This window comes from Ambystoma mexicanum, chromosome 9 (assembly GCF_040938575.1).
Source record: "Ambystoma mexicanum isolate Mex_15411 chromosome 9, UKY_AmexF1_1, whole genome shotgun sequence".
NCBI classification, from domain to species: Eukaryota; Metazoa; Chordata; class Amphibia; order Caudata; family Ambystomatidae; genus Ambystoma; species Ambystoma mexicanum.
This window is the reverse complement of record NC_090931.1, coordinates 996,166,141-996,191,967: the sequence shown is the minus strand read 5'-3', so window position 1 is coordinate 996,191,967 and position 25,827 is coordinate 996,166,141. Positions and strand designations below refer to the sequence as shown.

The 25,827-nt window shown below is 46.9% G+C and overlaps 1 protein-coding gene across 2 annotated transcripts in view; it reads left to right on the top strand.

The window, feature by feature from the left end:
- SP3 (Sp3 transcription factor) overlaps window positions 1-16,518 on the top strand; it is a 191,711-nt gene extending 175,193 nt beyond the window's left edge. For both annotated transcript variants that reach the window (XM_069616236.1, XM_069616235.1), the window contains one exon: window positions 14,818-16,518. In XM_069616236.1, coding sequence (XP_069472337.1) covers window positions 14,818-15,134 — 317 coding nt within the window. In that variant the 3' untranslated portion in view covers window positions 15,135-16,518. The remainder of the gene's footprint in view (window positions 1-14,817) is intronic.
- Window positions 16,519-25,827: the final 9,309 nt, after the last annotated feature.

The window sequence follows — 25,827 nt, the reverse complement described above, 5'->3', positions numbered from 1 at the left end:
ATGATAATATACGTCGGACGATAGATCTAATAGCTTTGGCCCCTAGACTGCCGAGTAAACTGTCTCTGTTGTCATTAGATGCTCATCGGGCTTTTGATAGTATGTCGTGCAGTTACTTACAGTTGGTGATGGAAAGGTTTGGGTTTGGCACCAGATTTCTGAGGCTGGTTCTCTCAAATTACCAGTTCCCCTCTACTAAAGTTAAAGTGAACGCAAACTTGACCGCAGTTATTCGTTTGTATAGGGGCACTAGGCAGGGTTGCCCCCCTGTCCCCTTTGGTCTTTGCATTAGCACTAGAACCTTTGGAACAGCAGGTCAGATTAAGTAGAGATATTATGGGCTTTGAGTTTGCAGGACAATGCCATAAAATAGCGTTATACACGGATGACTTGTTGTGCTTCCTACGGGATGCACCTAAAAAGATTTCTGGCTTTGGGGTGAATGCGAATAAATCGGTGGGTATGGCGTTAACTGAGTCTCCAGAGGGCCTTGCGGAGATGCAGGCGGCTTTCCCCCTTCCCTGGTCCTCCACGAACATTCCCTTTTTGGGGATTAAACTGACCCCGACCTATGCAGGCCTATTTAAAGCAAACGTATCAACTTTAGTGAGAGAAGCCAAAGAGTGGCTTCGTCGTTGGGATTCACAGGAAATATCCTGGCTGGCCAGGGTGAGCGCGGTGAAGATGTCTCTTGTTCCAAAGTTGCTGTATGCCTTCTATTCCTTGCCAATACAGATTCCTGAGAGGGACCTTATCGATATGCAGAAGGAGATAGGACGCTTTGTGTGGGGAAATAAGAAGCCTAGGATCCCTCACAAACTCTTGACGAGAAAGGCGGTACATGGAGGTATAGGTTTGCCTTCGGTTCAGCGATACTATAGAGTGTCACAGGTGGCTCCTATGTTAGCCCGGAGAAGCCCTACTGAAACTCCTTGATGGCAAGAAATAGAGCAAAAAGCTTCTCCCTTCCCGTTGGAGTACTTCCCTTTCCTGCCCAAAGAGGCGCGAAGCTATCAGCGGGGACTGTTGCCCACAACATTGGCTACGTTGCAAAGTTGGGACAAGGCAAGGGCGCAAAGGGGGATCTCGCTGGGGCTGGGTCCGCTATCTCCGGTGGCTCAAAACCTGGCGTTTACGCGGGACTAAACCCTAGCTCATTCCAAGGATGGGAAATCGAATGGACCGGTAAGGCTTAGGGACTTATATGTGGATCAGGAACCCTTGACATTTCAGGAATGTAAGGAGAAGTTTGGGCCGTCAGAGTTGGAACGGTTTAGATATATACAATTACGACACTGGTTGACTAACAGGGAAACACGCCAAGCGGCCAATAAGGCGCCTTTTGGCATAGAACTTAGAATTCTTGAGGGACAGAGCTCCCATAGGTTGGCCGTTGTTATAACCTTCTGGAAAATGCCTCGGAGGGCGAGAAGCTCCCCTATATGATGGCATAGGAAAGGGAGCTCGGAGTTGAAATCCAAGAGGAATCTTGGCAGCGAATATGGCTAAGGGCCCACAAGACCTCTAGGTGTACATTGGTAAAAGAGAACGCTGTTAAGATTTGCTTTCGCTGGTACTTCCCTCCGACTAGGTTGCATGCAATGAATTTAGATTATCCGGATACGTGCTGGCATGGGTGTGGAGAAAATTGTGATCTGGGGCACATGTGGTGGCACTGCTCGGTTATCCAGGCCTACTGGTTGGAGATCCGTTCCAAGATCAATGATGTTTCTGGCATGCTGCTTCCTATGGACCCGCGTATACTAATCTTAGGTGATGTGCCTGAAGATGGGGGGCTTTTCCCGATGACGGGTTCTAGAGCAGCTCTAACTGCTCAATTACTCATTGCTGCGCGAATCACAAGAGCTCGATTTTGGAAATGGGTGGAAGGGCCACATGTGGCGTATTGGTGGGTGAAGGTGTGGGAATTGATGGGTCTTCAAAAGCTCACTGCCATGCTAGAGGGGAAGCTCTCGAAGTTCAGGCGGATCTGGAACCCTTTCCTGGACTATGTGTCGGACAGAGAGCAGATGTTTTTTCGACCAAACTTGCTGAGACACTTTATGAACTCCTGACAGGCTTGAAATTGCTTACTTTGCACAGAAAGACATTGCTAAAGTTTGCACAGGCTCCAATTTAAATTTTTTTTTTTCTTTTCCTCTCCCTTACTTCATGTTTACACTTACATTGTTCCCCAATGAATTGTTGATAAATGAATTTATTTGTGTTCTAGCTGAAATTGAATTGATGAATTGATAATGTGTTGTGTTGTTGAGCGGGGAGGGATTTAAGGGAAGGGAACTGGATTGAATTTCTTCTGATGAATTGATATATGTGCTCATTTCCTTTGTTTGTTATTGTTGAATTAAAAATTAAACTCTGTTTGAAACTGTGCAAATACCAAAGGCTTTGACATACTAATATATCTGGCCAAAAAAAGCCTCCTAAAGAAATATTCAGAGATTAATAAATCCCTGTTGAATACACAAGACGAACATCCATTGAAAGTACATGCCGCCACTCGTTTTAAAAACTGGTTAAAAGCCCATAAATCTTTGATGGCAAGTGCTAACTGGAAACCAATATTTGAAAGGCCATTCTTGACTAGAATCCTTACTACATTTTATGACTGCACTTTACACAAGTAATAGCGTACTGGTACGCATGAACCAAAGTGGTGAATTACTTCTGAAATTCCCACTAATATAGGCATGAAACAAGGCTGTGTATTAGCCCCCCTTTTGTACAATATATATGTCGGCGTCATGGATCTTGCCATTAAGGCTGCCCATAATTTTCCGCCGCAGATTGCCATGATTCCAGGCTCCTGGATAGGCTACGCGGACGACACAATCTTGATAGATCGCACCCCAATTGGGCTTCAGCGATCCATAGTAGCCTTGCATACTTTTGCAAAGGCTAATTTTAAAAATGAATGCAGGTAAGACTAAAATCTTAATATTGGTGGCAAATCCAAGAAGGTTAATTAGAACTGGTCAATGGCCAATAAAGCGCTGGCAATTGGATATATATATATATATATATATATATATATATATATATATATATATATATATATATATATTTTCTCTCTTGTGGAATTTGCTTAGATCACATGCTGTGCATAGCCCGCCATCTAGTGGAAGCTGCAGAGTATTAGTAGTTTTTTTTCCCCAAACTGAAAGGGACGTTGACAGGGCTTGGCAGTAATACTATCCCTAGTGTGACATTCACTGTACCCATGATCCCTCATGTATCGAAATCCCTTGTTTTTTTCCGCCATGCTAGACTGATGCGTATAGCGGAGTTCCTTTCGGCAAATTAGCCATTGACTTTAATTAAGATAGTTTCTCATTCTATCCTTTCTTCGACTTTGTAATTCTACGCCGAAGAATCAGGAAGAAGACTACCGTTGAATATCATTGCGACAGACCGGGAGGCCGCCACGGGCCTCAGTGCCCAGACAGTAGGGAGAGAGGGGGGAGGTTATTGTTAGGAAGCCATTTGTAGAATGCATATTCTCCCCTTCCTACACTTTGTAGATGCCATCACCCATACCTAGTTTTATGGAGAACACTCCATTTAAGTTTTGCCCTAAGTGCAACCGTAAGTTCCCCTGGGTAGACAAACCTCTCGTGTGCAACCTTTGTCTCCCAAGAGATCACGTCGAAGAAGCCATTGAAAGACAGTTCCACTAAGCGCTGGGCCCACCACGCCAGGCAACTTGAGGGGCCCGCCAGGCAATTTGAGGCCATGGAAGTGGAAGGAGCCTTCAGAGATGGCAGTGATGCCGCACTTTTTCAGATGGCGAGTGCACCGGAGTAGTGGTAGCTGCGCAAGCCCCCGTCCCTGTAGGACAGGCTGGCGGACATGTTGTGAGGACCACACCCGGCGGCGGTAGCACTCCAGTTACACACACCACAAAACACACAACCCCCTAGTCGACACTCGATAGAGGAATTGAGTACCCGACAATGCTCGGCACCCCGTGAACGGTCGAATGAATGACGATCCTCTGGGCAATTTTGATCCAGATCGCCGCATGACAAGACAAAGGTCGAAAGACGGCAAAACGTCGAAAGACGGCAAGCATGCCTCGTGAATAACGCCTGAGGGTCATTCATCCGCAGATGAAACCTCGCCACCCACACCCAAAATTCAACATTCTTCATCTAGCAAGACGTCAGGCCCAACAGTTTCACTCTCCTCTGGGACGCAGGGTGGGGACAAACACCATAAAACACCCATACAGAAGGCATATCCGAGGGCAAACCTAAAGACCCTAGGCCTAAGCCTATCCCACCCACTAATAAAGACATGGGCCTTCCCGACTTCGAAATTGTCTTTCCAAGCTCGAAAGATTGGTCCGCAGAGGACATCAACAGGGTTATGCGTAGGATGTCCTTCATTGGAAACTTCTTCCAAAAGCACCCTGAACAGCTTTTAAGTCTTCAGACCACCCCATGCACCTCAGCCCCTTCGAGCTCCCGACCCCCTGTGTCTCAACCCCCTTCTAAGAGGGTTTGTACCGATGTCCAAACTCGGGGCAGAGTTTTAGATCTGTATGCCCCTGAAGTCCATCCAGAAGACAAACAGGAGGATGTTTCGTTTATTGATACATCTGATCCTCAACTTTTGGACGAATTCTATGATGGGGACGATGAAGACCCTGACCAGGAGGCCAACAGTTACTCCTTGGATTCACCCATTAATCAGGATCCTCCAGTAGTAGACGCCCCTATAGACAACCAACCACTACTCGACGAAGTTCTAACTAAGGCGGCAGAACACTTCCGCATAGATACCCAGGAAGTGCTAGAAGAGACTTTGCTGAGCAATTGTTGTGAGATAAAAAAAAAACAGGATGCCAATTCATTCCAATATTGAAGTCTGTACAACGCAGAATCCAACCTTCCTTGGAGGCACCCAACCTCACACAGGCCGTTAACCTGCATGTTGAAAAAATGTTCAGACCTGCACCTTCCGACCCTATTTACATAAGAGGCCAGTTAAAACTGGAATCCCTGGTGGTTACCACCACACGGAAAAGAGCAGGCACTCCCCTTGCTTCCTCCGAGGCCCCTCCGGACAAGGAGAGCAAAAAGATTTACGCAATGGGCAGTAAAATAGCCTCTTCTGCAGCCTACCAGACTCTCATCGGAAATAATGCTACACTCCTGGCAAGTTTCAACTGCCACAAGTGGGATGAGGTTTCAGCATTACTTTCTTCTGCACCTGAGCCACTTAAGTCCCAATTAGCCCAGGTGTCAGCAGATGGTAGAGCAGTATCTACTTGTCTCCTAAAGTCAAACTTTGACGCAGCAGGCAATGCAGGTAGAATCATCGCAGAGGGCACCATCATTAAGAGACACGCATGGCTTCGCCAATCGGGCTTCAGGCCAGAAACACAGGCCACCTTAATATGCTGGTGGAAAAAGATGTGCTCTTTGGCAAGGCGGCTGAAGACACACTAAAAACTGCTAAAGACGAACACGAAACACTTGTCTTTAGGCCAACTCACGAACAAACCCCCGGGGCAGAGGGGCAACAGCAATTTTCGCCGCTTTCAGGGACAGAATACCCAGAGGCGATCTGGATAGAACCAGGGTCAGAGTTCTTATGGTACCAACCAAGGACAATCCTTTCAGGGCTACCCACGAGGACAACAAAGAGGTTGTGGTACTCAGGGCAGAGGCCACGCTCGAGGTTGTACGCCACCTCAGAGCAAGTGACATTCCGCTCCAAGTACCCTCCCTTGCATCTCCAGTAGGAGGTCGAATTTCCAACTTCACCCATGCATGGGAGAGTATTACCTCAGATAGATGGGTGCTGTCAAAGGTAGGTTCAAAAACCTCGCAATCATCCCCGAGACAAAAGATACGCTCAGAAGAACATCAACGGATTCTTCTAGAGGAAATTAAATTACAGTGCTTCTATTAAAGGACGCCATAGAAGTGGTCCCAGCCAACCAGGTAAACAAGGGTATATATTGAACTTACTTCCTTGTGCCCAAGAAAGATCTAACGATGCGCCCTGTATTAGATTTAAGGCCTGCAAACAAGTATGTAAAGCCACAAAAGTTCCTCATGACCATGCTACAAGAAGTAATCCCGCTTGTAAAAAAAAAATGGGGATTACATGGCAACACTGCATATGAAAGATGCCTATTTTCATATCCCAATGTTTCCAGCGCACAGAAGGTTCTTGCGTTTGAAGATGGCGAACCAGCACTACCAATTCATGCGACCCACCCTTCCTCCCCTCGGAGAGAAGGCGCATGGATGCTTATGAACTTGTATAATAAGTATCTGCTTGGATATAGCTGTACTCACGCTACACCTCATGCTACCTCATGTCAGAAAAAATACAATCTGAGGGACCTCAATGCGTGAGGGATCATGGGTATGGTGGACGTCACACTAGGGATACTATTACTGGCACGTCCTGTCGAACTGTAATACTCTGCGGCTTCCACTAGATGGCGGGCTATGCACAGCATGTGAATCTAAACAGATACAAGCATCAGAAATACGATTACGGTGAGTAATGTATTATATAATCTTGCATTCCCAATCACTAGCACCCCCCCCCCCTCAAAACATTTACAGCAATTGTCTTCCTCGAAGTATGGAGAAAATGGCTTCTTATGCGATATATATGTAAGATGGGTGGGCACAATATCGAGGGGTTAACAGCTTTGTACCATAAAAGCATAATTCCAATGTTTTTACATGGGCTTGTAGCTATCCCTATTAACATATCCAATTGGCTGGACCAATTGGAGGGCAAGATACCGCACTCGATCCTGGGAATACCTCCATCTGGTCCAGTCGAGGCCCTCGGTTGTGAATTGGGAGTCCCTTCCATACGATCAATATGGCTGGCGCAGTACAGCAATTTGTAAATAAACATATTCCGATCATCTAACGCAGTATTAACTCTATTTACACTGTTGGCTGAACAATATGCGCAGGCCACAAAAAATGAATTTTTATGAGCAGCCACTTTAACGTGTTTAGCTTCAATAGATGTATTGTAGGAAGAAACTAAACTAAGAACCCGGCTCCGCCCGGGATGTCCATTCTCAGATTTTCTTTCATATTCCACAGAAAAAGATGATCAAATATTGTTGTTTGCCACAAAGGTAAAATGTGATCCATATGTGTATGCTTACTCTGATTATTTGCGATGTTAGTAGTGGAGGATATACGATGTTCATGTGAGAATTTTATTTGAAGGCAAAATGTGGTGTTCAATTGATTAGTGAAATAACACATCAAGCTTATTGCAAAAGAAAACGTGAAATAACACATCAAGCTTATTGCAAAAGAAAAAGAAATAAATTAACCAGTTCAGCACTTTGTACACATACAGAACCACTAACACAATTTGTGTGTGTGTGTATATATATATATATTTCTGAGGCTTGTGGAATCTGCTTAGATCACATGCTGTGCATAGGCCGACATCTAGTGGAAGCTGCGGAGTATTACAGTTTGTTTTTCGAAACTCGAAAATGGGCGTCGACACAGGCGTGCCAGTAATCCTATCCCTAGTGTGACGTCCACTGTACCCAAGATCCCTCACGCGTCTAGGATCCTCAGATTGTTTTTTTCCGCCATACTGGTCGGAAGCATCTTGCGGAGTTCCCTGGCCTTAGCCATACTTTTGCTAATTATTGAAGTTTAAAATTATTTATTGACATCCTTCCCCACCCCAACGTCGACCCTCGACACTCGACGACGGCTGGAGAAGACATCGACCGTCGGCTGCTGCACGACGGATCTGGGCCTCGGAAGGCTGCTGGCCTCGGCCCGGGCCTAGTAGGCCGCTGGCCTCGGCCCTGCAAGTAGGGAGAGTGGGGGGTGGTACATACTCTTCACTCTTGGTATATAGGTACACCTTATAGATTTCCTACACTTACCAGCCCGCTGCCTCAAGGTGCGTATGGAGGGTACCCCTTTCCAATTCTGCCCCAAGTGCAACCGCAAATACCCTTGGGTCGACAGGCACGCCACGTGCAATCTCTGCTTGCTGAGGGACCACCCCGAAGCGAACTGCAGAGCGTGTAGTAGGTTTAAGCCTAAGACACTTAAGGACCGTTCGACAAAGCGTTGGGCCCACCACGCCAGGCAGGCGGCCATGGCAGCGGAGGGCGCCTTCAGCGATGGCAGCGACGCCGTACTTTCGGACGGCGAGGGCATTACGGCGTCGAAAGACTGCCGAGCGCAGGTCCCCGACCTCGGAAGGTTGTCCGGCAGGGCGGCTATGGGGAAGACCCCCGGCGACGCAAGCGCTACACACCCTACACACACTAAGCACACTAAGTCCAACCGAACCTCGACGATGTCGACTTCTCGGAAAGAGGCACAGATAGAACGGTCCGACTCTGTGTCCTCTGGGCGCTCTCGATCGAGATCGCCTCATGACGCAAGGCAATCATCCACTCTTGCCAAGAGTGCCTCGCTCCCTAGATTAACGGAAGTTCGATCGTCGGAAGACGAAGACGACTTCCACCCCCAGGCCGCGCTCCAGGAGACCGAGGCCGCAGTTAACACCAGCGAGGCCCCACGCTCGAAACAAGGTACCTCTCCCGACCCTCGACGCCAGGCGTCGAAAGTCTCTGGGGCCTCCAAGGGGCAGGGAAAACATTTTTCCACGCACGGGGAGGGGGGAAGCACAGCTTTCCACTCCTGTAACACCATCCTTCCACCCTAAGCAGACAGACAAACATAAATCTACTGGGACATCAACATCCAGCAAGGCTACCCTTGATAAGTCCTCTAAGTTGCCTACTAAAGTCATACCCTGTTCCAAAGAATGGTCCAGTGAAGACATAGACAGGGTCATGTCAAGGATGTCTTCCTTAGCTGATTTTTATGACAAAAACCCAGAACATTTCCTTTCGTATGACCCTCAAGGGGCCACACCCTCAGGCTCCTCTGATCCTATCCCCCTAAGTAAAAAGGCCCGGTTCGAAAGACCTGAACCCTTCGAGGTGCAGCCTTACTCTACTCCATACCCCAGATACCAAGGACAGCCTTTCCCTGAAGGGGACCAGGAGTTTACAATTATGGAGGAACAAACCGGGACTGAATACTATGCGGATGATGAGGACCTGGAGGAGGTAGAAGACGAGCAGGAAATTTACAGAGTAGATTCCCCGGTAGAGGGCGAAGCCCCAGTTACCGACTCGCCAGTTGATAACCAGCCCCTCCTTAATGAAGTTCTCGCTCGCGCGGCAGAACATTTTCACATCGACACCCACGGTGTACAGGAGGAAAGGGACTTCGCAGAAGAGTTGGTGGGAGAGAGGAGGCCGGTCGCTCAGACCATCCCTATCCTTAAATCCATCCAACGTAGAATAGATCCATCCCTGGTGAATCCTAACCTCACCAGAGCCGTCAACCCCAGAGTCGAAAAACTTTTTCGGGCAGCCCAGTCTGACCCTCTTTATATAAGAGGACAGCTTAAACCAGACTCCCTAGTGGTTACCAACACTCGGAAGAGGGCTGGGACACCCTTATCGTCGTCAGAAGCTCCTCCCGACAAGGAGAGCAAAAGACTGTACGGGTTTGGCAGGAAGGTAGCCTCAACGTCCGCCTACCAAGCAAGGATTGCAAACTCCACCACCCTGTTGGCAAGTTACAACTGCCATCAATGGGAAGAGGTCGCGGCGCTCATAGCCTCTGCTCCTGAACCGTTAAAGGGCCAGTTGGCTCGGATCTCGGCAGAAGGGAGAGCCATGTCTGGTTGCATATTAAAAGCAACTTTCGACGCCGCGGACAACGCAGGAAGATTGATAGCAGAAGGTACTGTTATCAAGAGACATTCGTGGTTACGGCAGTCGGGGTTCAAAACAGAAACACAGGCTTCATTAATAGACAAGCCGGTGGAACCCGATCTATTGTTTGGGAAAGCGGTCGAAGACGCACTTAAGAATGCCAAGGACGAGTACGAGACTCTCAAATCCCTTGGCCAGCTTACCAACAAACCCCCTAACTAGAGGGGGAACAGTAATTTTCGTCGCCCACTCGGCCAAAATTCACAAAGAGGCAACTATGCCCAAGGACAGGGTACACAATGGAACAACAACCAGCAGTCTACCCAAAGTTACGGCAGGGGTAACAAGAGAGGTCGTGGAAGAGGCAGAGGCAGCCCCAACAAGGGAGGTGGCACGCCTCCACCAAAGCAGTGACGCTCAGTTCAGGGTCCCTTCTCACGCAACCCCAGTAGGGGGACGCATTTCCAACTTCACCCAGGCTTGGGGAGGGATCACCTCAGACAGATGGGTGCTGTCAACAGTGTCCACAGGATATTGTATAGAATTACTGCAGCGTCCCCGGAACCACCCTCCACGACAAAGAGTACACTCCTTAGAACATCAGAAGATCCTTCTCGAGGAGATCGCCATTCTGCTAGAAAAGGACGCGATAGAACTCGTCCCAGGACACCAGGTAAACAAGGGTATCTATTCAACTTACTTCCTTGTGCCAAAGAAAGATTTAACAATGCGCCCAGTATTGGACTTACGGCCTGCCAACAAGTATGTCAAGCCCCAAAAATTCCGTATGACCTCGCTACAAGAGGTAATCCCCCTCCTAAGAAAGGGGGATTACATGGCAACCTTGGATATGAAAGATGCTTATTTTCATATTTCCATGCTCCCAGCCCACAGAAAATACTTGCGCTTCAAGGTGGACAGTCGCCACTACCAATTCAAGGTACTGCCCTTCGGGATAGCTTCAGCACCAAGGGTATTCACCAAGGTACTGGCGGTGGCAGCTGCACACCTACGCAGGGAGGCAATCCCAGTGTACCCTTATCTGGACGACTTTCTCATAACGGGGGAAACCCCAGGAATTTGCAGGTCAAACATTCAGAGGACTATCGACCTCCTCCACGAATTAGGCTTCTCTATCAACGAGAAGAAGTCAAGTCTGGTGCCAAGCACCTCAAAACAGTTCCTAGGAGCAATCCTAGATTCTCAGAAAGGGTTGACCTTCCCTTCGGAAGAGAGAATTCGGAATATACTACTGCAAATTCCACATTATCAGTCAGGTCAACAAATAACGGTACGCAAAGCAATGCGGTTACTGGGCATGATGGCGTCATGCATTTACCTGGTCCCCCACGCGCGTCTGCGCATGCGTCCCATGCAGGAATGGTTGGCGAAACGGTGGTCTCAGGCAAGTGGTCAGTGGGACGATCTAGTGGTAGTTTCGCCAACACTCGTACAGAGCTTACACTGGTGGACAAGAGAGAATCTTGCAAGGGGAAAACCCTTTTACGATCCCGAAGTACAGGCAGTGGTGACTACAGATGCATGCCTGACTGGGTGGGGAGCTCACCATCTCCACCACACAGCTCAGGGTCTCTGGTCTCACTCAGTAGCCAAGAACCACATCAACCTGCTAGAGCTTCTGGCAGTATTCCGAGCGCTTCGGGCGTTCGAGCACCATCTGCTAAACTTGTCAGTGCAGATCCGGACGGACAGCACGACAGCCATGTTCTATCTGAACAAACAAGGAGGGACTCGTTCGCCAAATCTGTCCAAGCTTGCCCAGAAAATCTGGATATGGGCACTCAGACGGAACATCTTCCTGTCATCACAACATGTTCCAGGGGAGCTCAATTCCCTAGCGGATGCCCTAAGCAGAGACTCCCTCCCAGAGGAACACGAATGGGTCCTTCACAGAGATATCGTAGAAGATCTCTTCTCTCAGTGGGGTTTCCCCACTATAGACCTATTCGCCACAAGCGAAAACAAACAATGCCCAGGATTTGCATCCAGGTTCCCCCAGCCAGACTCCCAAGGGAACGCCCTGTGGATGAACTGGTCAGGGATGTTTGCGTACGCTTTTCCACCAACTCCTCATCAGGAAGGTGGTGTACAAGATGAACAAGGAATCGATGACGCTCATCCTAGTTGCTCCCATGTGGGCGAGACAACCATGGTTTCCACACCTACGCAGGATGGCGGTGTGCGAGCCCATCAAACTCCCAGCCTGGTACAACCTACTGTCCCAGCAACAAGGTCAAACAGTGCACCAAGAACCCAACTCAATGAACCTGGCAGCATGGCTCCTGAGGTCATAGAGTTTGGGCATCTCAATTTACCACAGAGGTGTATGGACATCCTAAAAGAATCCAGGAAACCAAACACAAGGCACTGTTATTTTGACAAGTGGAAGAGATTCGTTATTTGCTACCAGAATAAACAAATCAACCCAGTTGATTGCACTCCTTCCAACGTTGTAACATACATGCTCCACCTGCTGGACGCAGGTTTGGTTTTTAACTCTCAAAGTACACCTGGCAGCCCTCTCGGCTTACACCACATCCCATAACAAAGTATCGTGGTGGAAAGTACCAGTAGTTAAAGCCTTCATGGAAGGAGTAAAGAGACTCCACCCTCCTATTTCGAACCCACCGCCAGGATGGGACCTCAATGTGGTGCTAGCTAAGCTCATGGGCCCCCCTTTCGGACCCATGCATAAAAGTAGTCTCAAACACCTGACTTATAAAACGGCCTTCTTAGTAGCCATTACCTCTATAAGAAGGGTCAGTGAAATTCAGGCTCTGTCAGTGCAGGATCCTTTCTTTACTATCCACAAAGACAAACTGGTTTTACGCACACACCCTAGGTTCTCACCTAAATATATATCTAAATTCCATGTAAACCAGTCCATCGAGCTTCCGGCTTTCTTCCAGAACCCGCAAAGCTCAGCTGAGGTGAAACTACACACCCTTGATGTGCGTAGGGCGGTCCTCTACTATGTGAATAAAACCAGACCGCTAAGGAAAACAGATCAACTGTTTGTCTCCGTAGCTACAGGCAGAGAGGGGGATCGCGTCTCTAAGGGCGCGATCTCGAAGTGGATTATCAACTGTATACAGCTGTGTTACTCTCTTTCTGAAAAAACTCTGCCTTTTACGCCAAGGGCCCATTCTACTAGAGGCATTGGGGCCACTCTGGCTTTCATTGCAAATGTTCCCCTCGACGCCATTTGCAAAGCAGCTACTTGGAGCTCTATTCACACTTTTACTCAGCATTACTGCATTGACACTCATTCCAAGACAGATACACAAGTGGGACAAGCGGTTCTAAGACACCTGTTTGCTCATGACCCTTCTCACATCCCACCTCCTTCTTCGGGTACTGCTCGCTAATCTATGCACAGCATGTGATCTAAGCAGATTCCACAAGCCTCAGAAGGGATACATTACTCACCGTAATCGTATTTCTGATGCTTGTATCTGCTTAGATTCACATGCGACCCACCCTGCCTCCCCTCCGAGAGAAGGCGCATGATTGCTTGTAGTCTTACCTTTCTGTCTATCTGCTTGGATTATCTGTACTCACGCTACTCCTCATGCTTCCTCATGTCAGAAAAAATACAATCTGAGGATCCTAGACGCGTGAGGGATCTTGGGTACAGTGGACGTCACACTAGGGATAGGATTACTGGCACGCCTGTGTCGACGCCCATTTTCGAGTTTCGAAAAACAAACTGTAATACTCCGCAGCTTCCACTAGATGTCGGCCTATGCACAGCATGTGAATCTAAGCAGATACAAGCATCAGAAATACGATTACGGTGAGTAATGTATCCCATATATATAATATATATATATATATATATATATATATATATATATATATATATATATATATATATATATATATATATATATATATATATATATATATAGGTAACTATTAAAAAGACTAAAGATGCTGATGTGCAATAATATCAACCGGCCTGGTAAGTCTTTGGATATGCCGTTTATATTAATCAGACCTTTCGATATAACCTCCCTTGTACCTATCTTCATTATATTCAACACAATTACAAAGGTTTATCACATACCTTCAGCTTAACATCCTTCCCAACTCGGAACACACCGGACGATGGGTCCATGTCGACGATACCTCGACACGAGAGAATCTGTAGACTATGTAAATTGTCTACGGAATCTGCACGGCACATTCTTACCCAGTTTATTGTATTGCAATCTTATTTTGAATCCATTGAGGAAGGTCAATTTTGGATTATTTTTTTTTATACGAGGCAGAATCTATAGTGATAACTGCTTCTGACTTTCACATTGCGACTGATTTTTAATTTATGATTATTGTTTAGTGTTTTAAGTCGTGTTTTAATTGTTTTTGCTTTAGAATTTAATTGTAGTAATGATTTGATTAGTAATATATTTAATGTATAATAAAATGCGTGAACTCTTTATACTTGACCAATATGCACAAAAAAACATACATTGGGGACTACAAAACAAGTGACAGCTGCCAAGATTTCCCACACGCCAAGGTTTTAGCTTTTTTTGGTAGCTCATTTGTGAGTGTGATTCATTTTTCTGATGCTCTCCCAATCAAAGTGAAACTCAACACTACACCAGGAGATTCTTGTGATTATATCCTTTGATATGCTGATGATTTGGAAGCTGACTCCCAGTGGCACAGGGCCTACAAAATAAGCCTTTCGAAGCTGTTCTGTATCGGTTGTAGATTTCAACAAAGTGTTAAGACCATGGCAGTTGACCACCAAGGGTATCTATTTACAGGTAGTATTGTATTAATTTTGAATGGTGATTTTAATCCATAATCTGCTTTTAATTCAGGTTTGTTTTGAAGATTCAATGGTTTATTTGCATGGATGTCATAACCTTTTTTTTTTTATCGTGAATCGCTAGTTGTGAAGTTTAAAATCTGTGTGATGTTGTTTTTGAGAAAAAAGCAAGTATGGCTTGTACCATTGAAGTTTATTATGTTCTGACTGATCATGTATTATCTCACAGGGGAAAAGAAGTTTGTCTGCCCGGAGTGTTCAAAGCGCTTTATGCGAAGTGATCACCTTGCCAAACATATAAAAACACATCAGAATAAAAAAGGTATTCATACCAGCAGTGCAGTGCTTGCATCCATAGAAGCAAAGCCTGAAGATACGTTGATTTCTGCGGGAGGAACAACCCTTATTCTTGCAAATATTCAGCAAGGGTCTCTTTCAGCATTAGGAACTATGAATGCCTCTAGCACCAGCAATCAAGAGGTTCTTTCCAACTCAGAAATACCTTTACAGCTTGTCACAGTTTCTGGAAATGAGACCATGGAGTAAATATTCACAAGATACCTATTAATTGTGGTTATTTTTATACAGTAGTGAAAAGAATATTGTTCCTAAGTTCTTAGATATCTTTTTATTGATGTGCAAACTATTTTGGATTGACAGTAACTTGGTTATACATGACACTGAAATGCCTTACTTTGTATGATATTCCAAATTATAATAAAATGGTAAAATTGCATGTTTTTGTAGGTACTTTTGGAATCTAGAAGAGATGAAATTTTACCAAGTTATGTAAAGTCACAGTTTAACTTGGAAGATGAGAATGGTAGTCTAACCAAATGCATCAATCCTGTGTGGTTTAGTGTAAAAATGAGAACGTTGGTATTTATCTATTGTAAGATAACAAAGTTGATGGGTGCAAACAAAATCATGTAATGATATGAACTTTTGTAATTTTCTTGATGACTGGAATTTTTATTATGCATTACTGACAAATCAAGTTTCCAAGTAAATGTTACATAGTGTAGGCTTTACCTAGCTCACCAATTTGTCATTTCAAGGCTAATTATTTTAATTAGGTTAAACTATGTACAATATTTTAAGCATTACTCTTGTAAGATTTTCAGAACTGCATTTTAACATGGTACTCTGGGGCTTAGTCACCTTTCAGGGTTTAAAAACCATGTCTGATTTATTTTGCCAAAATTGTATCTTGTTCATATGATTTCAGTCGGTAATTCTAGCAATGTATAAACCAATGTCAAAAGAGAACCATTTTCTAGGTTGAGGCATTTGGGTGATTAGGATAATGTTGTAGTTCTGTAAACCCTTTCTTGGAAAATTGGAGGACCAAAAATGAGGTGTATTGTGTCTCTATCAATCTTGTTTCTAAATCTGTTTTCAAGGGCCGTAAAAGCCATCATGTAATTTTACAAGTAAAGTATTGCATATGCAAACCTAGAGAAATCATTTTCTTAGTGGCAGTACTACAACCATACAGACTCTAGTTTTAAACCGCTGGAGAGGTTCAATATTTTTTTTCCTAGATAACTTGCATTAATATCAAACCTTTTGCTTCATCCTTTAAAAATTGTATGTATCGAATACATTTACCTGATGAATATGTATGTTTTTTTATCATGTTGCTGTACTTTCTTTTTATTTTTTAATAACTGTTTATATTTTCAATTATAGAACGTGTACAAATATACAGTTGCATTGCAGTTATGTAAGTGATAGCCAACTTCCCTAAAATGTAATAAAGCAGTAACTGCAGCGCCTACAACAGTTCACCTATTGGCAGGCATTGCTTGGAATTATTTTCATTTGTTACTCTTAAAACCACCTCAGATTAAAAGGCTACCTTATTGTATGTTTAAAGTGTATTATAACAGTGTGGTAGTTAATAAAAACACTATTTTTTTTTCTTTGAGTTTGCTATATTCATATACATTATTTCCTTTTTTGTGGTGGGAAATATCCCTTCAAACCATTTTTTTTGTTTTTCGAGAAATAGGATTGTGGCTAACAAATTTACCATGACCATTGACAACAACCAATTTTTGAATCAGTTTGTGTAGTCAGTGAGTTATTTACATGTATTGGTAATGAGATTTCTTTAACAGATGTTGATTCTGCAACGTTTTAAACAAAAATATCTGATGGCTCAGTGGGTCAACGCATGTAATGCCTATGCAACCAGCAGCATTAGTCATCTGCCTGAGTTTGATAAAAATGACTACCATGAAATACTTCTTAACAATACAAAAGTTAATGATTTTTGAGGTAGGCTTTAAAATGATGAACCAAATGTTATGGTGTCGAGACATTTATCTAAAAGTTACCCTACCAGGAGACCAGAATCTCCTGTGTCTATCACTTTTTACATTTTGTCAAGAAGTCATTGCGAATGGTGGGACACGCCAATCGCTGCATGGTAAAAGCACCCAAATAGAAGTCTTAAGGGACAGTGAAATTGTTTACTTCTAAAGTAAAATGTACGAACAAACAAGGGTGTTCCTAGCCTAATTTTCCTATTATGGGTGTGCAAGCACCCACAATTCTTGGTGCCTACACCTTCAGATATTTTTTTACAGCTGTTGTATGGTTACAGGAGTCATCGACTTACCTCAAACTGAGTCTGCACTCTAGATGGATCGTGCCACTAGTCCGACATTCCACCTCGCAGATTGCTTCAGGAACAGGTCTTAAAAGAAGGTCTCAAGAACATGCACATTTAACTTTGGTACAATCCTTGTAAAACTCACAGATCCATTTAAGACAAAAACGAAACTAAGTTCATTTGGTGGCAGACACACATGCACAGTGTAACCACTGCCTTCCTTTGTACCATAACGAAGAGATGTGTGAGACGTACAAGCCAAAGAGACTTCTTCGAAACTGCTGTGCTGGATAATGTTATTCAGTTGAGGAAGGAAAGAGTGCCTTTCTGAGGTGGTAGAGGTCCAGTTATAAACTGGGGTAGGTGAGCCTGACTGAGCTGAGAGCCCCTGATCAATGCCGAAGGAAGTCCCAAAGGCTTCCAGTCAGTTGCCCCACAAAGCGCCTCCCACAGGATCGGCGTCGTAGCCACAACATGGCGTGCAAAAGGCTGGAGGACTCTGCAAAATAATTCAAGTGTATGTCGGATAATAGCAAAGTGAACCCTGAAAGGCTGTGCCGAGGGCTGCAAAATAAGTAAAAAGGTTGACACGATATCGATAACTAAAACCAGTGTATCAAAGGTACCAGACCCATCAACGCGACGATTCCACGCATGTGTGCCCTGAAACACACAGAAGACCTCAGACAATGGCTCTGAGGCCTCCATTTTAGAAAAGCTCACAAATTCAAACGGTGGCCCGATCACCAACCACTTTTGAAAATGGACTTCGAGGCACCTCTACCTTGACATTACAGAAAGGCACACATCATTTGACAGTTTTTAAATGTACACTTCATTCCCTTTTAAAGAATTTGATTGCACATAATTATAACGGCCCCTTTCAACTACCCCGTACAATAAAGGATCGGGGCTATCTGACTAAATTATTACCCAAGCTCTGATGAAGAATAGGAGGAAAATCAGGGTCAGCCATCTCTACAATTGCCAGCTTATACAGCAAGCCACATCTGATGTGCACATTTTCTTGCAAGAACATAAAGAGGAGAAATTAAAAACTGATTAGTCCCAGGAGCGAATGGACATACCAGCCCCAAGGTGCTTAAAGTACTAGAATATTTTTACACCAACTGGGCCGAAGAGAATGTGGAGTCCCACAAGGGTCTTGTGTATCCCCTACACTTTACAATGTATTTACCAAACCTTTGTTTGACCTGCTTGACTATCTGGGTGTCACCTACACCAACTACGCTGATGACACCCAGATACTCATCCCGATCACTGGTGACTACATCGCTGATTCTAAAGCTTTGAATTACATCTACCAAGTTGTCCAAGCCTCGATGGCCCAACACGAGCTCTTCTCAACGATGACGAGACAGAGCTCTTCATTCTAGGCACCTAACAAAGGCTTAATAAGCTTGACACCTTGTTTACCACTTTAAATATCGATGGCAACTCCATCAAAGAATCCAAAGATACTCAAACTCTGGGAATCTACCTAGATTCTACACTCTCCCTTAATAGACAAACTAATGCGGTTGCCGCTGCCTCTGCTTACACATGTAAGCTGATCATAGCCTGCCGTCCATTCCTCTCCACTCAGAACTGCATTATTCTTGCTAGGACACTGGTTATGTCCAAACTCGATTATTGCAATGCACTTTATCAAGGCACCAACCAACGCAACCTCAACAAACTCCAGATCACTCAAAATAATGCTATTAGAGCAGCCCTCAACATTCCTAGATCTGCACATATCACTGAAACCAGGTAGAGGCTACACTGGCTCTCAGTTGTCAAGGATATCACTGAAATCCCTGGCCCTCACTCACAAATGTGTAAACAACCAGACCCCCCCCATCTACCTAGCCTCTCCGTTCTCTCAGTATATACCTTCACGGTCACTCAGATCTTCCCAAGCACATTGCCTCACGATCCCCAGATACAGGCTACCGACAGCCGGAGGTACTAGCTTCCCAGTCCTAGCTGCCAAACCTAGGAACACACTGCCACTCTCCATTTGAACCTTGCCTTCTCCTACCCTATTCAAACGCAAAGCCAAGCTCTGGCTAGCCGCTACATCTGACCAATTGCCTTCACAGGCCATCTGATCTTCTCCACCCTTTTATTTGCTGACAACTACCTCCTTGCCAATCTGCAATGCTATGTACTTTGATGTCCCACCGGTGGTCTTGAGTTCTGGTGATTACATTTTTGCCTCGCCAGAGCAGACCGTCCTCTTTGTCCAACTACCCTATGGATGATCAGTGCTCCCTGCATTAAAAGGGCAACCATGTGTGTCAGTATTAAAATGAAGGAAGAGCAGGAGAGGCTCATACAAATTGCTTTGACCGAACCCAAACCTATATCTTGGTACATACCTTTGGCATCTGGAAAGTGGCAAATGTTACTTACTTTGGAAACGCTCGATACAATTAAAGGCAGTGAACACCAAAATATAAAATTAAGGGACCCCAAGCAACTAACTCAGTAAGCCAATAAATGGAAACCTCTTTGCTAGGGCAGTTGACAAAGCAAAAGCGGAACATCAGACACTTGGAGCACTATGAAGGGTCTGGACGTTTCCACATAGTGATTCATTCGGTGGCAGAAGTGTGTACAGGGCTTAACAAGTTTCATCATTCCTGCATGCTTTTCAGATTGTTCAATTCACCCAGCAACCATTGCCTTCAGGCCAGCAGGGCTACCGACCGAATCAGCACCGGTAATGCCGGTAAAGGCAACACAAATGAGGGAAGTGGTTTCCTTAGAGATGCTCCCAACAGGGATGCAACAGTGCCCAAAGTCATGACGTGCCCATTTCCACACGCTATATATTACCACCTGTGGCGCACTCCCCTTTACTTTTTTTTTTTAAATATATTTTTATTTTATTCAAACCAAACAACAATACAACAGAACATAAATAAACACATTAAACAACATAAACACCGCAATCCCCGTCCGTCCCCTCCTATGAGCCTGTATGGTTTTTGCATTCAGTATCCGCTTCGTGCGGCAGGGTATCGCCGTCCTCGGATTCAACAGGAGCCGGCACTGCTCCAAACAGTTCAGCTATCAGTAATTTCCATGCCGTGAGGGAGCCCATTTCTTCATCCTCCCCCGCATTACTAGCCTCTTGCCACACCACTGTTTCATCCTCTGCCCATTTTTGTAGGTCCCTCCACCAGACCTCCACCCGTGGCTTATGACACTCCTTCCATCCCATGGCGATCCTACGTTTCGCAAGCACATATGCCAAATCTCTCAGTTTCTCAACATGTTTGAGTTTTCGTGCTCTGGGATACCCCCCCAGCAAGCAGGCCCAGGCCGAATCTACTTTGAGCGTGACACCCTTTCCTGCTAGTTTCTGCGCCACTTCACCCCAGTAGCTTGCGATGACCGGGCACGCCCAGAACATGTGTATCATGTCAGCATTCTCCTCGTCACACTTAGGGCACGCCTGGCGTCCAGTGTTCCGGAACTTGGAAATTCTCAGGGGGGTCATGTACGCCCTATGTGTTATATATAGCTGTATCTGTTTGAACCTGGCATTTCTCGACACCTTTTTGTGATATCCCAACGCACGTTCCCACAGCCCATCTGCCATCGGGGCTCCCATCTCTGTTTCCCATTCCAATCTCAAGTGCACTAGGTCATTCCCGACCTTAGTCATCAACATCTCATACAATCTAGAGACCTCATGTCCGCCCTCCGAGGTGTCATATATTATCTCAACTGTAGCATCCGGTTCATCCGCCAGGATAGTTTCAGGCCACCTACTCCGGATCTCCTGCACTACCCTATGATAAGTGACATATTGGCCTCTATGCAATCCCGACACCTCCTCAAGTTCCTCGAACTCCATAATGGTCCCGTCCTGCCAAGTATCTCCCATAGTGACTAGCCCCACTGACTCCCAGTATGTCCTGATGATCGCCCTCAGCTGCCTGTCTCCCCTCGCCAGTGCGACCAGTGGTATCTGCGGAACGCACGGCAATGGGTCCCCCATCATCCGACAGGCTCGGCGCCACATGTTCCGCCCCAAGGCCAGCATTCTAGGACGCTCCCTCATGTTTGCGCTGGCCACCCAGATCAGCTCCCGCAGATAAAAGGGGGTACAGTCCCTCCCGAGCAGCCTGTGTTCAGGGGTCTCATCATCGGAGAGCCACTTGGCCACATATTGCAGTTGCGCTGCCACATAGTAGGCTTCAAAATTCGGCAGTTTAATACCGCCTTTCTCGTAGAAGTTCTGCAGCTTCCATAATGCAACTCTGTTCCAAGTACCGTGCCACAGGAATTCCCTGCACATACTGTGCAGCTTTACAAAAAACTTCTTGGGTATCATGTATGGGATGTTGAAGTAATGCAAAAGCCTAGGTAGTACCACCATTTTAAGCATAGCACCCGGCCCATCATCGCTAATGGCAATCTCTCCCAGAACCTCATGCATTTCCCAATGGCTAGTTCAGTATTGTGCCTATGTTCTTCCTCTACCGTGTGATACACGTCTATTCCCAGGTACCGGAAAGAGCTCGTCGCCCACGGAATCTGCAACACTGGCGACCTCCCCACAGGAGACCCCATATAGCTACCCAGCGGAAATAGAGTAGATTTCTGGGGGTTCACCGCTATACCAGACAGCCGGGCATATCTCTCCATCACCTCCAAGACATACCGCAAATTTTCTTCCGGGTATCTCAGGTATAGTAGCATGTCATCTGCGTACAGGGATATAAGGTGACACTCTCCTCCGACCTCGATACCGATCGGGTCATATTGCTGCCGGAGGTAAATTGCTAGGGTTTCCAGGGCCAATATGTACAGCATTGGGGACCAAGGGCACCCCTGCCTAGTGCCTCTGCCCAGCTGCCATCTTTCCGACACCACTGCATCCGTGCGGACCCTGGCCAGTGGTGCACTGTATAACATCTCGGCCCACCTAATGTAGCTTGGCCCCACTCCATACCCTCGTAGGGCCGTCAGCAACCACAGCCACTTAACAGAGTCGAACGCTTTAACCGCGTCCAATGCCACTATCGCCATTTCACCATCATCACTACACCCCCATTCGACCACCCGGTGGAGGCGTCTGTGGTTGTGAGTGATGTTCCTGTTCGGGACATAGCCCGTTTGGCCAGGGTGGATCAACTTGCCGATCACTCTCCGCATTCTGTTAGCCAGGACAGCTGTCAGGATCTTGCTGTCCTGGTTCAGCATCGACAGGGGCCTGTAGGAGCCGCAACTGTGTCCCGGTTTATTGGGCTTAGGGAGCGGTATTATAATCGCCTCCCTGAGTGACTCTGGCAACCGTCCCACCTCGAACTATTCATTAAGCATATCTAGCATGGGCGGGAGCACCTCCTCTCCATACACTTTATAAAGTTCACTAGGGAACCCGTCTGCACCTGGAGCCTTGCTGGTGGGTAACTGCCTCACAATCTCTTTCAACTCTTCCAGAGTGATCGGAGCATCCAGCTCCTCTCTCTCCTCGTCACTGACCTTAGGCAGGCCTATATCTTCCAGTACCTCGTCTATCGCCTCCTGGCTGCCCCCCACCTCACCATCTTCATATAATGCCTTATACTATTCCACAAATGCCCTATTTACACCTTCTTGGGTGTCCACCTCCTCGCCCTCTTCATTGATTACCAATCGAATCGGGGATCTCAGGGTTTCGCTCTTGTACAACCACGCTAGAAGTCGGACCGTTTTGTCTCCTCCCGCATGCTGTCTCTATATATTTTTTATAATTTAGGTTACAGAGCCTGTCCCAGTATTCTGCGCACTTCTGTTGTAATTTGGAGACTACCTCCGTATCGATCCCATCACCTTCCAACTCTCTTTCCAGCTCAATCTCAGCTCTATGCAGATCAGCTAGGACTCCACCCATCAGTCCCTTTGACTTCGCAATGGCGACCCCCCCCCGCATTACGACTTTAAAAGCTTCCCATAAAGTACCGGCCGACTTTACACTACCAGTATTCACCTCAAAGTAAGCAATAATCTCCTCCCTTATGTCTTCTCTGAAGACTGGGTCCTTGAGCGCCTCCGCCCTGAGGCGCCATGTTGGTATGCGCGCCCTTGGGGGGCAATGCTGCCACCACAGGACCAGGGGCGAGTGATCAGAGAGAACTCTCGCTCTCTAGTCTATATGGTCGCACTCCGCGACTACGTCCGGAGTGGCAAAGAAGTAGTCAAGCCTCGTATGCAGTTGATGCGGAGCCGACTAGTGCGAGTATTGCCTCGCGCCCGGGTGTCTCGCTCTCCACACATCTACCAGGCCAAAGTCTGCTAACAGCGTCTGCAGTACTTTGGCCGTCTTATCATCCGACCTGTCCACCCTAGGATTCAGTACACAATTGAAGTCCCCACCCCAAATCACTGCACCCCCCACATCGACACTGAGCTTGGTACACAGCGTCCTAAAATATGCCGCCGTGTTTTGGTTGGGAGCATATGTGTTTACAATGCATACTTCTTTGTTCTCTAACAGCCCTCTTACTATGACCAACCTCCCGTCCGCCTCCACAACCTCCTCAGTTAACTTAAATGGGACATGTGGCGCCACCCAAACCAGGACTCCTCTAGCATAGGCAGAGTACGTTGACCCCACCGCTGTCCCTTTCCATTTCCTCCCTACCAACTCCATTTTCTCTCGCGTCAGATGCGTCTCCTGTAGCAAGGCGACGTCTATCTTCTGTCGCTGCAGATGCAGCATGACCTTGTTTCGCTTCAAATAACTGTTGAGCCCTCTAACATTCCACGTTGATATCCTAAGGTCCCCCATGGTTCATCAATAGTTTCCCTTCCCCTTTCGAAGCAACCCTCCCCCCCCCCCCCCCACACCAAGCAGACACCTAGTTTTAGTTCCTCCCCCCAGGCTCATATTTAAACTTACACACCCCAAAACCCCAACCCAACCAACTGCCCAGCTCCATCCCTGGATCTCAGGCATCCCCGTGTTTGGTTCTCCCTGGGAAACCCGAGTAGAGAACCCGACAGGGTGTCACCCCACTAACAGTGACTAGACTGAACTCTAAATGGGGTATAAAGAACGGCCCCTGGAGGCTCCTCCCTCGCAGCCGTATCCGTGCTCACGGACCATGCTTCCTAACAACTGACACATACATGTTCTCCAACTGCTTCAATGACTATATTCAAGTCCCACCGTTCGCAGCCCGACCGGGCCCACAGCGTTACTTATCTCGTCCTACTTCATCTGCCGTCTGGACATCTGGCTCTTGAGGGCAGTTTTGCGCGTCCAGCCACTCCATAGCATCCTCTGGAGTATCAAAGAACAGCATCCTGTTCTTAAAGAAAACCTTTAGCTTGGCCGGGTAGAGCAGCATGTATTTGTACCCGACTTCCCGCAATCTCCTCTTGACCGATCTAAAGTTCATGCGACTGCGCTGTACCTGCAGGGTATAATCAGGATAGGCAGTTATGATCGCCGCTCCTCGTTTTATTGTTCCTCCCTTGCGGAAGTGTTCAAGGATCCTTTCCCGGTCCCGGTAATTGAGGATCTTGGCGATCACCGGCCTGGGCATGGAGCTCACGCTTTTGTGTAGCACAGTCTGCCGCAGTAGGACCCATTTCTTTCTCCAGAGTCTCTGTGCGCTCCGCCAGAGTCCGCACGTCCTGCCTTAGGAGGTTCACGTCTTCCTGCACCGCCCCGACCTGGAGTTCCATTGCGGTCTTCAGTTCGGTCACAGCCAGCTGGAGCTTGGTCTCCCAAGCCACTTTCAGATCCGCGATCGCCGCAAGGACCTCCTGATTCGCGCCCCCCGCGGCCATTTCCCTTGCTTGAGATTTGTCCTTCTGGCTCCGTCCGGGCCAAGCGGTGTCTTGGCGTATTCGTCGAGCGTGGGCTGTTTATTCTTCTCTCTCAGGAGCTTATTAGACATTTCTTTCGTCAAAGGCAGCCTCCTGTCCGCACTCTGATCTGCAGCAGGATGTCCCAGTGCGCTCTTTTGCTGTCCCTTCGCTATCGTTGCATTCCAGTCACGAGGCTCCTTTGTTCCCTGGCCCCTCCGACCATTCTATCTTCTTCCTCTGCCCTTCACAGCCCCATGATAGGCCAGGTTGCGCTTCTCCCTTTGAAAAGTTCTGAGGGCGCACGTGTGTTTCCAACAACCACTGGGATCTTTATCTGCGCTTTAGGCCCATGTCGCAGGCTCTCACCACCAGCTAAGCCCGGCCTTCGCCCCATCTATCTCCAGCTGTATGCTTATTAAGAGCCAGCGCTTGGGCTACGAAAGGTCAGGGGCCCCGCTCCGTGTCCAGACGCACACTACTTTTGTAGCCTACAAGTCAGGTTACAAAGTACCTCTGGCCAGGCCCGGCTCCCTTTCGGTTACACGCTGTCCTCAGCAACGATGAGTCGGGCAGGCTGCGCACCTTCTGATCTCGACGCTCACTCCTGGCTGCATCGGCGACTCCCGGACCCCAGGGTTGCGTCGCACGAAGCCGCCACACTGCGAAGGTTGCACACCTCGCGGGCCTAGGGCTGGATACCGGATGTCCTTAATGTTCACGACGCACCCGATCCATGCCCCACCAATGCCGCTTTACTCCGTTGCCATCGCCAGGCGCCCAGGGCAGCCACTCCTTTGT